The 16,287-nt window shown below is 35.3% G+C and overlaps 1 protein-coding gene across 1 annotated transcript in view; it reads right to left on the bottom strand.

The window, feature by feature from the left end:
- The window catches only part of DIAPH3 (diaphanous related formin 3), a 449,127-nt gene that overhangs the window by 336,717 nt on the left and 96,123 nt on the right, over positions 1-16,287 (bottom strand). Inside the window, 1 exon segment of the mRNA XM_043995139.1 lies at positions 15,660-15,790. Coding sequence (XP_043851074.1) covers positions 15,660-15,790 — 131 coding nt within the window.

Below are 16,287 nucleotides of genomic sequence, written 5' to 3' on the forward strand. Positions count from 1 at the left end.
AGTGACTTATAAGAGTACAGATCAAAATCAGTACCACGACAGGAGAATAAAATAGGAAGAAATGGCACGCATCAACTCCGACCTGATCTATTTGCTAAAAACTTTTGAAGCCAAAAAACTGGAAATGGATGAGAACAAATATTGACAAAGACTACCACCATTTCTTTAACAAAGTAAATCAGTTGCCACAAAAGAAACCAAAAGAGTATCAAAACTGCCCTAGCTAGCAAACATTTGAAGTCCTTCCTGAGTGATGAGACATTGCAACCAAGAACATGCCAGTTTGGAATATAAACTCGTTTGGAAACTCTTATGGAAGAGAATATTAAAAGAAAAGATAATGTCAAGGTTTTTATAACAAACTATTTCTTACGGTAACAGTGGAGTCACCATATTTGGACTTTAAAATCATAATACCTGATGTGCTCATGTGCAAGCTTAAAAAAGAATGATGGAAAGATCAAGTATACACAATACATGATGGAATTCATACAATTTTGAGGGCATTAAGTGATCAGTTCCCAGTGGATCTAAAAGAAGGGAAGATGCCTGGCACAAAATAGGCAGTTAAGTAGTAAATTAATTGAAGTGAATAATCAGCAGTTGATTATAAAATAGTATTTTATAATTTAAAATGTTAATATTATTTATGACACTGCCATTCCCGTACCTGTTAAATAGCCCATTATTTTAGAACACATCTTGAGTAGGCATATTAGAAGTTCCTTTTTCCATGTGAAATTAATGCTATACCTTATAGGATTAAATATGCCAAGAAGCATCAACTACCACAGGAGTGATTAGATGTCCGTAGAAGATGAGAAAATAGTCATGTAGGTTTATTGCTGGCTTTGCTCATCCCAGGCTGAGAGTAGACATTTTGGGCTGCATGGATGGATTTAAGAGTATTAGCATGAGAGGAATGTCATGTGGTGAACAGAGAGCCAAGCAGCGGAGTCAAAGACTGGCTTCAAGTTCTACCTCTGACCTATGGACTAAATGACTGCAGGATAAACCATTTAGCTTCTTCACATCTCCCACCCATACCACAATGTGCTAAGACTATAAATGACAAAGCAGATACCAAATCTGCATTGGGAGAGGGAATTACTCACAAGAAACTGCCAAAACAAGATGAAATCACAGGTGGGGTGAACAGGGAAAAGGCAATCCTTCATTTTACAGATGAGGAAAGTGAAGGTCCCTAAGCTTAAGTGGACTACCACCCAGTAGGACATTCGCCTAGGTGGACTCTTTGATTCCAAATCCAGGACTCATTACTAGGCCACCCTGCATCTCCCAAGATGACTCCATTACATATCACAGGACTAAACACTGGGAGAGGGACAGGATCCGTGATTTCACTGTTAGAAGGCATTCCCAGAAGAGGAAATTCTCTTTATCAGCATGCAGAGACACCCCTTCTCTGCAATGTATGGTCTCAAGTTGTCTAGAGCACTGAGAGGTTAGTATGAGTCAAAGGTAAGATTTAAAGCCAGGTCTTCCTGGCTCTGGGCCTTGCTATTTATCTACTCTATATGATACAGTCTCCCAAGGTCAGAAATAATAAAATTGGAACAGAAAAGCATTACTTGAAGGGCACACAAATTCCACTTGAAGAGAGAAGGATGAAATCAAACCAAGAGGGTCCCCTTTCACTGATTAAATTATTCAAAAAATGAGCCTTCCAAAAGTTAAAATGTTGAGAGTCATTATACTAAATTACTTCAAGTAACAACCTTTAACTTCTTTAAAGGTGATTAATTTCTCATCAGAAGCAATGAAATCTTAAACCGGAACTACTACAGGCTACACCATGTTTTGTACTTTTATAAATAGGCACTTCAAGGTGATACCTCACAAACTAAGGAATTTCTAAATTGAAGAAAATTGCAGATTTTCTGTACACCAAAGGAAAGATGGTCGAATTATTGCTTATTGACCAATCAGCACTGAAAATCACATGCCTATAACCTCTGTCCTTGAACATTTTCTGTACTGTCAATATTCATTTACAGTCAAATTCCTAATACTATAGCTGCAACAATAAATTTCTTTTTTCTTTTTTTTTTGTTGTTTTTTAAATTTCTTCTCTTCCTCTCCTCTCCTACCACCTTCGATTTTCAGCAGTTTTGCTTATCATATAGGGGCAAATATCACTTTTTACTTTGAAAATAAGTACAAAATCAAGTGATACTGAATAGGTAGGACCAAGATTCTTACCTTTAATAAACAGTAGTTTATTGAAAAACACAGCTTACTATATAGAAATACAAAGTTTCTCATCATCAGTGTAAAAAATAAAGAGTAACCAGTAGAGTATAACTAATCTACAATAGTCCTAGGAAAACACAATCACATCTATTTGTTTAGCCCTTGTCCACATAGTACCACAATGCATTAATCAGTTTAACTGTAAACTAAGTTCAACAATAAATGAAGAGTATGCACATATTTCTTTTTTTCAGGAATGCTAATAAAATAACAAGCACCTTGACATTTCTATAAGCGAATTAATTTTCAAAAAAAGTAAAAAGCAGAGACCAAATTCTGTTTGAACACAAACTATCACCTCTTGAAATCACCTCATTGCAAATCCAATTCTTCTCATTGTACAAACAAAATGTTCAGAACACATTATTATTTACTAGTTTCTAATAACAGTCTCTATACTGAAATGCATGCAGGTCAGGGGAAGGCAGAAGGATTAAAAAAAACAAAATAAAATAAAACAATCAGACAAAGTTAACTTTCTGAGGTAGAGACAGAGAATTAAATCAAAAGCATACAAATTAGTCTCCAGTGTATTGTTAGCTTCAGAAACAAAAAGTCATCTTATATAAAAATAATCTCAAATTTACAATATACTTTCTTGCTTTAATAAATCATTTTCACATATTGTCTATTTATTCCAACACACCCTCACACTTCTTTTAAGAAGAGATATTTAGGCCTAGCAGAGACCTTATAGGCCAACAAATTCAATCCTTTTTACTGAAAAAGCAAGAGACTCAGAGAATTTAAATAACTCACAAAATGTCACACAGCTTGGAAGTACAATCAATTCTAGAACAAAAGTTCCCTGGCTTCCAAACTAATACTGATTTTTTTTTACATAAGGAAACACACACACACACACAAAAAAAAAAGATTACACAGCTTAGAATCATAGCTACAGAACTGCCAACAGAATTAAGAGATCCTTTGATTTTGGAATGAATATTTTCTCCTTGGGCAATAGGTTGAGGATCTCTTATTTCAATTATTTGTTGCAGAACAGCGCAGTTACTTTAGTCCATGGTATTACTAGCCACATTCCCCCATCCCCAAGTAGGTTATCATGATTATCCTTGTTCTAGATGGAGGCTCTAAATTTTTTATTTACTTCCTAAAATTTGCCTCAGCCACCCCAGACCCTAAGATGCTCCCTGTGTAACTGATTTTTCAAGCAAAATTATTTATATGCAGTGCTCCCAAACATTACAGACGATATAATGTCAGCTATGTAGGTCTCTCTTCTCCCTAATTAAATACTAAATTCCTTGAGGAGCTGTGTATTATTTTTCTAAATATAATACTCAATGTTCCAAAAACAGCAAACACTAAAGAATTATTTGTGGTTTGAGTAAATGAATTCCTAAAGGAAACAGAAAATTGGCAGGTACCCTGAAACCCACAGTCCTGACTTAAAACCGTGACTTTGGCAATTAGGCCAGAACCTATTCTTCTGTCCTCCTGTTTAGTCAGTTGTCCCTCCTTCCTAGTTCTGCCCATTACCCCATTGTGAGGTCTGTCCATTCCTCTACCTGTGTGTCTGCCTTATTAGTGTGGATCTCTTTCACCCTACCTGTGTGACTAGTTCCATCTCCTGCCTTCCTAAGCATACCATCTCCCACACTTTCTCTACATACATCTACTTGGTCTGTCTTCCCAATTTCTTTAGTTTGTGTTCCCCTTCTTGACTCTTGGTGCCCTTTTTTCTTTACCTCATCTTCTTAGGGCATCTTAGGGCGTAGCGATGGGTGGTACAATCTAGAAGAGCTGAGCTCAAATCAGGCTTCAGGCACTTACTAGCTGTGTGACTCCAGGCAAGTCACTTAATCTCTGTACACCTCAGTTTTCTCATCTGTAAAATAGGGCTGATAATAATATGCACCTCCCAGAACTGTCTGAGGATCAAAAGAGATAACTGTTGTAAAGTACTTTGTAAACCCTCAACGTGCTATATAAATACTTAATATTCCCTTCCCCCTTTTGGTACCTTGTTAATTGAGCATAATGAACAAAGCATGCCTCAGAGTGACATACATTTATCAATATCACAAAAAAACTTGCTCCAGGAATTTTAAAATCAGTGTAATGATTGGAATGACGCCACCTGCTGGAGACTTACTATAGGAAAGCTCCACCATGAGGAGAATGCCTCTGAGGGCAAGGCCATGCGGTTTTTCCTTGGCGTCATGGGTACTGTCTATCAAGGCTACCAGCCAATCAACTTGAGGAGCTTCCCATTTCTGGGAGGGACACACAAAGTAGGAAGCTGACGCTGGGGGAGGAGTTCTCTCTCTTTGGGTTCCTGACTTCACCGTGGTGGCAGCAGAGGATGAGACAGAGGAGTTGAGGAAAGAAAGGATTGCCAGATTGTAGGAATTCTGTTCTCAATCTTTCTCTTTTACTATCTTTCAATAAACCCTTAAAAACCTAAACATTTTATCAGTGATTTTAGTCAGTTTCCCCCAAAACTGTGGGAACAGATTAGGACCCACATTTAGAATTTTAAATTACACATCAGTACTTTTCTAAGGGTAAAGAAATTAAAATTAAGATGCTTATTATTTGCACATGGCTTTATATGTGTTTCCCCCACCCTGAGGTCATGTTAATGCAATATCACCTCATCAGTACTTTCCCAGATGGAACTATCTTTGTATTCTTAGTAGATTAGGCCCAACACTGTGGCTGGCACAAAGATGATAGTTGAAAAATATATATCACGAATCTGTATAAGAGAGATTCTAGTAAATGACACCCCCAAAGAGGAAATGGCAACAGTCTGAGATTGGGGAAGCATATAGAAAAGGTTTGCTAAGCCAATAAAACAGACCAAAAGGTCAATGGCCCAGAATGTGTGTCTAAGTTTTGCTCAGCCAGTAAGCAGGGAACCAGGGAATCCCTGAAACAATAACTTAGAATAAGGAAATGAAGAGAGATTTGTGGTACCCCTCTTAGGAACCCCATAGAGAAAGCCACCTGAGGAAGGATCCTGGTGATCCCCTATACCCTATGATACATAGAGTGGATATAGCACAGGTGTCAATGTGGGACAAGAGCTAGATATGGTACATTTAGTATACAGGGCAGTCAGTCAATAAATGTACTCATTAAACACTAAGGATTAGCCCGCTACACTGTGCTGTGGTAGTGGAGATACAAATATAAAAGGAAACAATCCTTGCCTTTCAAGAACTTATAGTATAGGAAGAAGACAACTTTGTGTGTGTGTGTGTGTGTGTGTGTGTGTGTGTGTCTAAGAGAGACAGCAGACAAACAGAGACAAAATAAAGGTTCTAGATGAAAACACCAGCAACTATAATGATTTGAAGAAGCTTTAGGAAACTAGATGTTGGTATATGACCACAGACTTAAAGAATATGAAGGCTCCTTAGGCAGAGAGGCCAAGTTGTGGAGGGCATGAATCCCAAACATGAGGGATAGCTGGCACCAAAACATGGAGCTAAGAGATGGAGGGTCATGTGTAAAAAACAGCAAGAATACCTATCTGACTGGATTATAGTATAAGTAAAAGGCAATCATGGGCAAGAATACTAGAAAGATGGGATGGGGCCAGATTATAATGAGCTTTAAATGCCAAACATGAGCGTTTTCAATTGATCCTTGAGAGGGATTCACTAGAATTTATTGACTTACAAAGCTAGAGTCCTGCTTTAAGAAAATCATTCAAGGAAAACCAACCAAGAGAAAACATGATCAGGAGAAGTGAAAGAGAAGGACTGGTGATTTAAAAGACCAATAAGTCCTGCTGTTTGGGGCTTCAAAAATGGTCAATAATAACAATTCACATTATGTAGCACTTTGAATTTTATCAAGCATTTGACCCACGACAACTCTCTATGTAAGGAGTTTTGTTGATTTTTTTTTTAATGCTTTATTGATCCCTCTTTTTTTGTGTCACTGTAACTGCCCAATGATTGCCTGGACATATTCCCCATAAAGAATCGTCCCTTCTAACAAAGGACAGTCAAGCAAAAAAAAAAATCATGGCCATGTCTGCAAGGTTAAGTTATATTCTACCAATATGCTTCAACAGCAATCCTCTTAAGTCATAACTGGTAATTGGATTGATTCCAGTTTTGAAGTATTCCAACAGTTTCTTTTACATCACTGTAGTCATTGCACATACTGGAATAAACCAAGGAGCTCAAAGACCCTTGCCCAAAGTCATACAGAGTTCAAATTTAAACTCAGCTCAATGCTCTTTCCTATATCATGCCATCTGTGGCATGGATATGCATGAATTTGAAAGAATGGTGCCTTGCATTTGGTAAGTACTTAATAAATGCTGTAACTATTTATTTCTACAATATATTTAACATTTTGCTGAAAACACAAGGCAAAATGATGACCATAGTTTACACAGTCCTGAATTAGCAAGGGTATCAGAGTGAAGTATTAAAATTTAGCAAGTAAAAGTAAATATAGCAACCATACATTTCTAATATACTCCAAGACAGAATGTTATAGAAAAGAAAACTATGTGTTAAATATTGATGAAAAAGTAATAGTCTTTCCAAGAGAGATGAAAATAGCAGCTTTTGGCTGGGGGAGGGAGGGAGTACCCTCATATCCTTGTAGCAAAGGATATTGAGAAATTCAATACCTTAAACTTCAAAGGTCAGCTTTAATATCATGCAATATCAAAAACAAATTTCTACTGATCTGTAAAAGTCACTTGTCACTAACATTTAATATAATTATAGCTTATTTCAAACTTTCATTTGCACTACTCTTAGCAAAGTGATTAAATACTCAAACAGAATAGTTCTTCTGGGACTCAAGTGCTTAATATGCCCTATGTGGAATAAGAATATAAACCCATAATCAATTCCAAAAAATTGAGCCCTCCATTGAATGAAAACATATTTGATGATACCCTCCTCAAAAGAGAGATTAAGCAATATTCTGATTAAGAAACATAACAAATCTATACCACTGTTATAAATTTCAAATGCAATCTTAATTACATTTTTATGGTTCCATTTTGAAAGTGTATCCCAAGCTTATAATTCATTTCATAGTCCTACCTATTAGACTTTGTATCACTATAATGAAGTTAGTATTCCTTTTCTACAATCAAAATGTATCCAAATGCATTTTGCCTCTGATGTTGACATGCAAATTATTGTTCCTATTTCCAAATAAAAACTAAATTTAAGCGGATAACAATATTGATGGAAAATTAAGCATCTCTATTAGATACACCAAAAAAAGAAATTGTTTTGGTCAAAAGACATTAACAGAATTGTGAACATAAAAGAGGACTTATTGGCAAATACTATGATCAGAATCTTGTGGGGGAAATTAACAGAGATGTGTGTGAAGGCTGCAACTTAAAAAATAAAAGCATGGTGCATGACAGAGTGATGAATATAGAGACAAGAAGCTGTAAGTTAAATGTGACTCCAAGATCCTGCTACATGCTGGCTACAAAACCTTAGGCAAATCAAGTAAACCCTCTAGACCTAAGCTTTTCAGCTGTAAAGATAGTCTGGGAACTTGAGTAACTAGATGGAGCCTTCCTACTCTAAATCTCTCCTAAGAAAATACTAAACTGAGAACTAGCTTGAAACAATAAAGGAAAGAGAAATCAGAAGTACAATTTATAGTAGCTTTATCAGCTTAGAAAGTAATTTTTAATTGTTGATTATAACATATTTAAATTGGTTTTGATTTCATTAGGCGTTTAAAACCTCTATCATCTGTCTAGATGAACCTAACATTCTTTTACAACTATCCAATATTAATTTTTTTATTTTTCTAAATTATTAAGCATTTATTTTTGTCTTCCCATCAACCACTCCAACTGGAAAAGGAAAAAAAAACCACAAAAACCATGTAAAAATATAGTAGGCATTAATACTTTTGGGGGCAGCTAGGTGGCGCAGTGGATAAAGCACTGGCCCTGGATTCAGGAGGACCTGAGTTCAAATCCAGCCTCAGACACTTGACACTTACTAGCTGTGTGACTCTGGGCAAGTCACTTAACCCTCATTGCCCCGCCAAAAAAAAATGTGTGTGTGTGTGTGTGTGTGTGTGTATTAGACATTTTTCAGCTATTCTCCAACTTAAGTGTACCCCTTTAGTTTCTAGTTCTTCACCATTACAAAAAGAACAATTTTACTTTTTTTATATCTTCTTTAATTTCTTTGGAGAATAAACCTAGGAAGGTATTATAGGTAAAAGAATATATACAGTTTACTGACTTTGGTGACATATTGCCAAATTGCCTTCCAAAATAGCTGGACCACTTTACACCACAGATGTGCCTGTTTTCTAGCAGTCCTTCAAATATTTTACTTTTTGTCACCTTTGCCAATTTGATGGGTTCTGAAGTAGAACTTCATACTTCCTTTCTTTTACATTTCTCTATTAATGATTTGGAACATATTTTCATATGCATATTAATATCTTAGATTTCATCTTTTTAAAACTTCCTGTTTGTATCCTTTAACAATTTATATAAATTGGACATTGGCTCTTATTATTCTAAATTTGAATCAGTTTTTTATGTTAAAATGCTTGGAAATAAGACTTTTATCATAAAAATTTGCTAAAGAGATGTTTTTCTCAATTAAACCATGTCAAGTTTTTATTAAACATCTACTATATGCCAGGAAGTGTGCTAGGTGCTGAGGATAGCAAAAAAGCCAAAAAGAACCCCTTTTTCTAAAGGAGTTTACAATGTAAAGGGGGAGGCAACATAAAGAACTACTATAAACTAAGCTATATACAGGATAAAATGAAGATAATCATAGAGGGAAGGAACAAAGCTTAAGGAGGACTGGGAAAGGCTTCTTGCAAAAGGGGAGTTTTAGCCGAGATTTGAAGGAACCCAGGGAAGCCTAGATGTGGAAATGAGTGGGAAGAAAATGTCAAACATGAAGGGTAGTCTGTGAATTGGGAGTAAAGTGTAAGAAGACTGGAAAGGTACATGTGGCCAGGTTATGAAGGTATTTAGAGACCAAAAAAATACCTGGAACAGGGAGCCAATGAAGAAGATTGAATAAATCGGGGAATTAGGGGGAAGGTGTTAATATGGTCAGATTTGCACTTTAGGAACATTGATAGCTAAATGAAAGATGGAGTGGAGTAAGGAGACACTTGAGATAAGCTACTGAAATAATTTAGGCATGAAGTGATATGGGCTTGTACCATAGTGCTGGCAATATCAGAGAAAAGAAGGGGGTGTATGCTAGAGATTTTATGAAGGTAGAAATGACAGGACTTGGCAAATGAATGTATATAGGGGGTGAGGGAGAAGGGGAAGGTGAAGGTGACACCCAGGTTGCAAGCCTAAGTGAAGGAGAAGATTATGGTACCCTCCACAGGAATAATGAAGTTTGGAAGGAGGAAATCTGGGTAGGTAAAGGGAAGGGAAGAAAAAAGTTCAGTTTGGGACATGTTGAGTTTAAGAAATTTTTGAGTCATCAGGTTTGAGATATCTAAGAGGTAACTAAAGATCAGAGAGAGGTTACAGTTAGATAAACAGATCTGAGAATTACAAAAAAAAAAAAATGACGATTGAATCCATGGTAGCTAATGAAATCACCAAATAAAATAATACAAAAGATGAAGAGAAGAGGGTCTATGATAGAGCCTTAGTGGTTCTGACTCATAGTTGGCAAGTGGAACCTGAAAGGATCCAGCAAAAGAGACAGAGGAGCTGGAAGACAGGAGGAGAATCAGGAGAAAGTGGTGTCATGAAAACCTAACGAAAAGAAAGTATCAAGGAAAATAAGTGGTTGATAGCGTCAAAAGCTATAGACACATCAAGGATGAACGTTAAGAAAAAACCATCATACTTGGCAATTGAGAGATCTTAGGTAACTTAACAGAGAGCAGATTCAGCTGAATGATGAGCTTGGAAACTAGATAGCAGAGAACTGAAAAGAGAGTGAGAGGAAAGGAATCTGAGGTATCTAATTTAAGGCACTCTCAAAGAGGTTAGCCACAAAAAGGAGGAGAAATATCAGACGACAGCTGTTTTGCTCCTAATCTTAGCAACAAGTGTGTTTGTGCAAAGACTTTTAAATTGTATATAATATATTATATTATTACATAATCAAAACTGCCCATTTTATCTCCTGTATGCCTTGTTTAGTCAGGATCCTATCCTATCCGGATCCAAAATGTGCTTTCTTCCTTGCACCTATAATTTTTTTACTCTATGATCTTTAATATCGAAGTCTTGTATCATCTATGTCATAAGTTCTTGAGATGTTCGTCTAAACCTAATTTCTGCCAGACTGCTTTCTTCAAGGCTGTTTGACAACAATTTTTGTCAAATAGTGACAATACTTAAGGTCATTTTCTTGATTACTGCTTTGTGGTCTCCTTAACTCCTCCTTTTGTTCATTACTTCACTAGAGTTTCTTAACCTTTATTTCCCCCTCCAAATGAATTTTTTCTAGCTCTATAAAATAATCCTTCAATAGTTTAGTATGACACTGAATTAATTTAGTTAATAATGCCATTTTTATCACATTAGCTCAGACTACCAATGAGCAATTCATATTTCTCCAATTATTTTGTTCTGTTTTTATTTCCATAGAAATGTTTCATACTTGTAGTCATATAGTTTCTATATGAGTCTTAGTAGGCAGACTTCTGAGTATTTTATATATTCTGCAGTTATTGAACTGAAATTTCTCTTTATATCTCTTCCTGCTATGCTTTGTCGGGCTATATTATATTGTAATTCTCAGAACAACAATTTACCTTTTTCCATTCCTGCACTCCTCATAAATGTGCTCTAGGCCAAAGGTGACAAACATGCAGTAAATAGGTTATATTTGGCTCATGACACTCCCCAGTGAAGCCCAAGTCAGATTATAATATTAGTACAGTTAAATAAAACACAAATAATGTTAATATATAGTTTTCTAAGTCAGTCAGTATCTACAGGGGTTCTTATGTATAGTTTAGTGCCTCTCATTTCTATCTGAGCTTGACACAACTGCAATATATACCCTCACCTCTCCCAGTCCATTAACTCCTATACTAACTTTACTTTCCTCTCTACTTATCCTGAACATTATGGTCAGTTAGTTCAATGATGTGCTTGCTCCCAGCCTATAAACTCTTTATCTCCTTTCCCTATGGTCTAGCTTGCTAATCTCTAATTTTAGAAAATCTATATCATGACTTCCTCTCAAACAAGAAAAAAAAAATAGGGAAAGAATCTAAAGAAATATCACAGGGAGTCCTGCAATAAACTGATTCAAAAGGTACATAGACAAAAGATCAAACCAAGGTTATACAGACAAGACAGGATAATACAGCAAGAATCCAAGTGAATTAGGGTCTAGAAAAAAATGCTAAGGATGATAAAAAGCTATTTGGTACTGAGAACAAGAGTGTCTACCTCAGGGATGAATGATATATTAATTATAGCAACTCATATTTATAGAGAGTTTTAAAAGCAAATATACTCTAATGCTATTATCCTTTCATCTATTTTGTTACAAAAAACTATAGGAAGGATAGAATAAAAACAGATATTGAGACTAAATATAGGTAAGCAAAAGAGCACCTATCATTTCTAAATAGGTTCCAGACTCCAGACATAAGTTTGAATGAAAAAAGATCTGAAGCTTTTAAGTAAATTGAAAGTTCAATGAATTAATAACATGATACTTCTGTGTATCACAGTATCAAAGTACACGATACTAACTCACGGTGCACTTGCAATTCCCTAAAACCAACAGACAATAAAAATACAATGATATTATTCAGAGAATTCAGAGAAGCAGGATTGCAGGAGCAGAAAGTGGTAGTCATTTGCTGTCAAAGCTAGTTGTACTATATATGGAGTATCATGTTCTGCTCTGGGAACTATATTTTATTAAGAATATTGCTATACAAATTCCTCAGCCTTGCATTTAAAACCTTCCATGACCTGGTTCCAACCTACCTGCTGAATTACTCACTTCTTCCAAATTCAGCATTCCATTTTCCATATCTATTAAATTATACAGTCTACCCTCATGCAGGAATGCACATCTCTCTTATTTCCACCTCTCAGTTCTCTGCACCTTCTCCTTTATGAAGTATGTCTTGACTCTATTTCCCTTAGTTATTTATTATGCTCACATTACTCAAATTATGTTTTATTTACTGAATTTTATGTTATTTTACATGTTACTGCAAAATGTAAAATCCCTAAGAGAATTTCTCCTCCTCAAAAAACCCACTTTCTCAGTTCAAAACTGTATTTTCTAAATGAAATCACACAAAAAAAGCTTTAAGAAACAGATTCCAGTACCTATGACCACAGAATTAGATTCTTCAATATACCATTTCTTCCCGACAAAAAACACCTATTAGACAAGGTTTACATTAATATCTAAAGATTTTCATAAATATAACCAGACTACTTTTTGAGATATCATTGAAAACAAGATTAAAGTAGTTTGTCTTTACAGTTACTGTCAAATTTCAATGGCAAAATTATGCTACATGAATCAAAACTGAAAATGTTCTATAGTATATTACACTGCTTCCCTAGCCCTTCTCTAATAAACTCATCTTTCTGGAAGGTGATATGAGCAACTTGGCAGTGTTATTGTTTCCCCTGGTTTCCCCTTGGTTCCTTTAAAATCAAAATATTTAATTTTTAAATGAAGTTTCTTAGCTAGAAATTAAAGCATGACTTATGATACCTGTTGATTGGTACATAACAGTAATAAAACTCAACCCCTTAATCATATTAACCTCATCAGGGAATGATAATATACAATATATGATTTCAAAAAAATAAATGGAAACGATATATATAGCTCTAAAAACCTTTTTAGGTCAAGTCTAAATTGGGCTGAAATACTTTGATCCATCACGCACAAAAAAGAAGTACTTTGTTCTTAGAAATCACTATATCTTCATTTATTTGGTAATATTAAGTTCAACATCAAATTATTTAAGATTCATGTAAAGTTAAACTTTTAACTTTAATGTTCAACTTTAGTATTTAAGTTTCACATAAAGCAAAATAAGGTAATTATAATACAATAGAACATATCAAGAGATAAGAAACACAGTATGTAATCAAGAAAGATTCATACTAATGTTAAAAGTTTTAGTGTTGTTTTTAGCTTTTTGGGGGTGTGGAAAAATAATGGAATTTGGCTCAATTAACTCTCCACATATTAAATTTGGCCCCAACAGGGGGGATACTTGATATAATCTTCAAGATACTATATTTTAGAGAGAAACATTTGATATGGAAAAGAATTCATAATAATTAATGTGCAAAACCATAATCCCATGATTGCCTTCTACTTTTTCAAACTATAAAAAAAAATTATTGTTTGGAAAAAACATTAGTAGTTATTGTCTACCAGCACATTTTTCATTCATGTATTATTTATTCAAAGCTCTTCTGGAAAAAGCCTAACAGGCCTTTCAAAAAAAGTTTTTACTTAATACAACATCAATATTAAGGGGAACAAAGGCTCAGGATCATAGAAAGACAATTTAAATATATATATATGTATGTATGTATTCATACATATATATGTATACATACACACATATATGCTAATATATGTCATTTGATATGCAGCTGTACTAAATGAAATTCTCACCTTCTAGTCTCTGACCTCTGGTTGGAAAACAACCTTGGAGAAATGCTCGTAAGAAAAAAAGCCAACACCTCTCTGAAGAGAAATTTCTTAAATTATGCATAATTGCCACATCATTTTTTTCTGAGCTGCCAAAAGGCAGGGGTCCACAGGTAAAGCTTCTTGTTTCTCAGTTTTAGTTGCCACACTGGGGCACCGTACCACTGCTCTATAGTGTCTTCCCTCTACGAACCACTATAGGGTAGCAATTAAATAACTCAGCATCCTTGTAACTGAGAATAAGCAGAAATACTTGGTAGCATCATTCCTCTTGTTTCTCCAAGGATGACTCAAAGTGTTTCCTACTTTGCCCACAGGAAGCATTGTGGTTTGGTTTTTGTTTTTTGTTTTTTCACTTTAGTACCATTGAGATCATTCTTTTGATCAATAGAATCATAGATTTAAGGTTCAAAGGAACTTAGGTCATCTCATACAAACCCTTCATTTTACATTTGAGGATACAAGCCCAGAAAAAACTAATGATGGGCCCTAGGTCATAAAGATAGTGAATGTCTGAATGAGGATTTTCTAGTACTCTATCCAAAATTCCATGGTGGTTCAGTTTCCTCTGCATTTTAGCTACTTTCCTAATATTCCAATTCACTTTTTTCTTTGTAGATAACATTTAGTCTTTCACAACTTATTTCTTTATATCTCCTATAGTGTCTAATACAGTTATTACAATATAGCAAGTATTCAATTAGTAGCGTACCTAGACACTATTCACGGAAAAGGCAATGTATATTAACTGATGAAAGATGAAAAAGGTAGAAAAAAAGAAAGCCACTTACAAGTATACTTTGCCAAAACACTGCAATAAAAACCTAAATTTATCAGTGTGATTTTTTTTATTTGTTTCTTTGTTTTGAGAAAGCCTGGTGACAATGCTTGCCAATAGACTATTTCCTGTCCTGAACCAACGAAGTACTCTTCTCCACTTCAGGTACAGGTTTGGGATAGAGACCCAAGGAGCTGACCTAAGTGGTACAAGGGATAAAATGTTGGATTTGGAATCAGGAAGACCTGAGTCAATATTGTGTTTCTAACACTTCTTTTATGATCCTGGAAAACTATTTAACTTCTCTAAGCCTCAGTTTCCTCTTCTATAAAAGAGAGATAATAATAGCATCTACCTCACAGGGAGATTGTCAGGATTCCATGAGATAATAGGATTCGGTAAACCTTATGTAAATGCTAGCTATTAGATGATGACGGCCATAATAATGATGATGACAATCCATAACTACAAATGTAATCCAGCCTATCACATCACTAACCACTGACAGGTAAGCCTGAAATAAAGCCAAATTAAAAGTCATGAAAAAATAGGTGGTAAAAGAGAGAGAAAGCTCAAATGGAGAAGGAAAACAGATGATAAGGAGAAAGGCTGCCCCCCCCTTCTAAATTCTCCCCAAAATATATTTTCATTCAAATATTCCTAAGATTTCAAATAGTGTGTGTACCCCCACCACACACACACACACACACACACACACACACACACACACACACACTCACAACTCCATGGATATCACAACTCTATGATACCCTCCTCCAAAGATAAGGCAAACAGATACAAGGGTTCATCACACTAAAAAGAACCACAAACTCAGATTCAACAACTAGAACAGCTAAAGTGAAAATAGTATGATGCAAGTATTTTCAAGGAAAAACAAATAATAAATTCACTACATCTGTTAAATCCTTCTACCTGCCATAAAAGTTTTATGGTAGATGAATTACCTGACAGGGTTACTGGTCAAAGACACCCGGAGGGACTCTAAGCACGTGACAAGTCTTTCATCCACAGCTCCCATTTTCAGTTCATGGATGAATTCCTGTGGTGATATTTGTCGGTTACTCTTGAGACATCCCTTAAAAATAAACATTTTAAAAAGTTATGCTGAGTGATGGCTTCTTGACATTACAAAAATAACAAATGTGATAAAATTTTTAAAATATGTAATCCACAAATAGACTAGGACCATACATTTTATTTCTGAACATATAAATTCATACTCCTTAATATCCAAAAGTTTAGCTCGATGAAAAATATTTTTGCTCATTAAAAGAGCTGTTTTTTAAAAATCCAATATATAGGGGCAGCTAGGTGGTGCAGTAGATAAAGCACCGGTCCTGGATTCAGAAGTACCTGAGTTCAAATCCGGCCTCAGACACTTGACACTTACTAGCTGTGTGACCCTGGGCAAGTCACTTAACCCCCATTGCCCCACACACACACAAAAAAAATCCAATATATATATTGTAATCAATGTATTGGCTAATTTTACTTAACTTTTTCGCCCTTTTTACCAGATGAGGCTTAGGGAGTATATGTGTATAGTGGAGGTTGAAAAGGGCACAATATCCA

Source organism: Dromiciops gliroides, chromosome 3, assembly GCF_019393635.1.
Source record: "Dromiciops gliroides isolate mDroGli1 chromosome 3, mDroGli1.pri, whole genome shotgun sequence".
Classification (NCBI taxonomy): domain Eukaryota; kingdom Metazoa; phylum Chordata; class Mammalia; order Microbiotheria; family Microbiotheriidae; genus Dromiciops; species Dromiciops gliroides.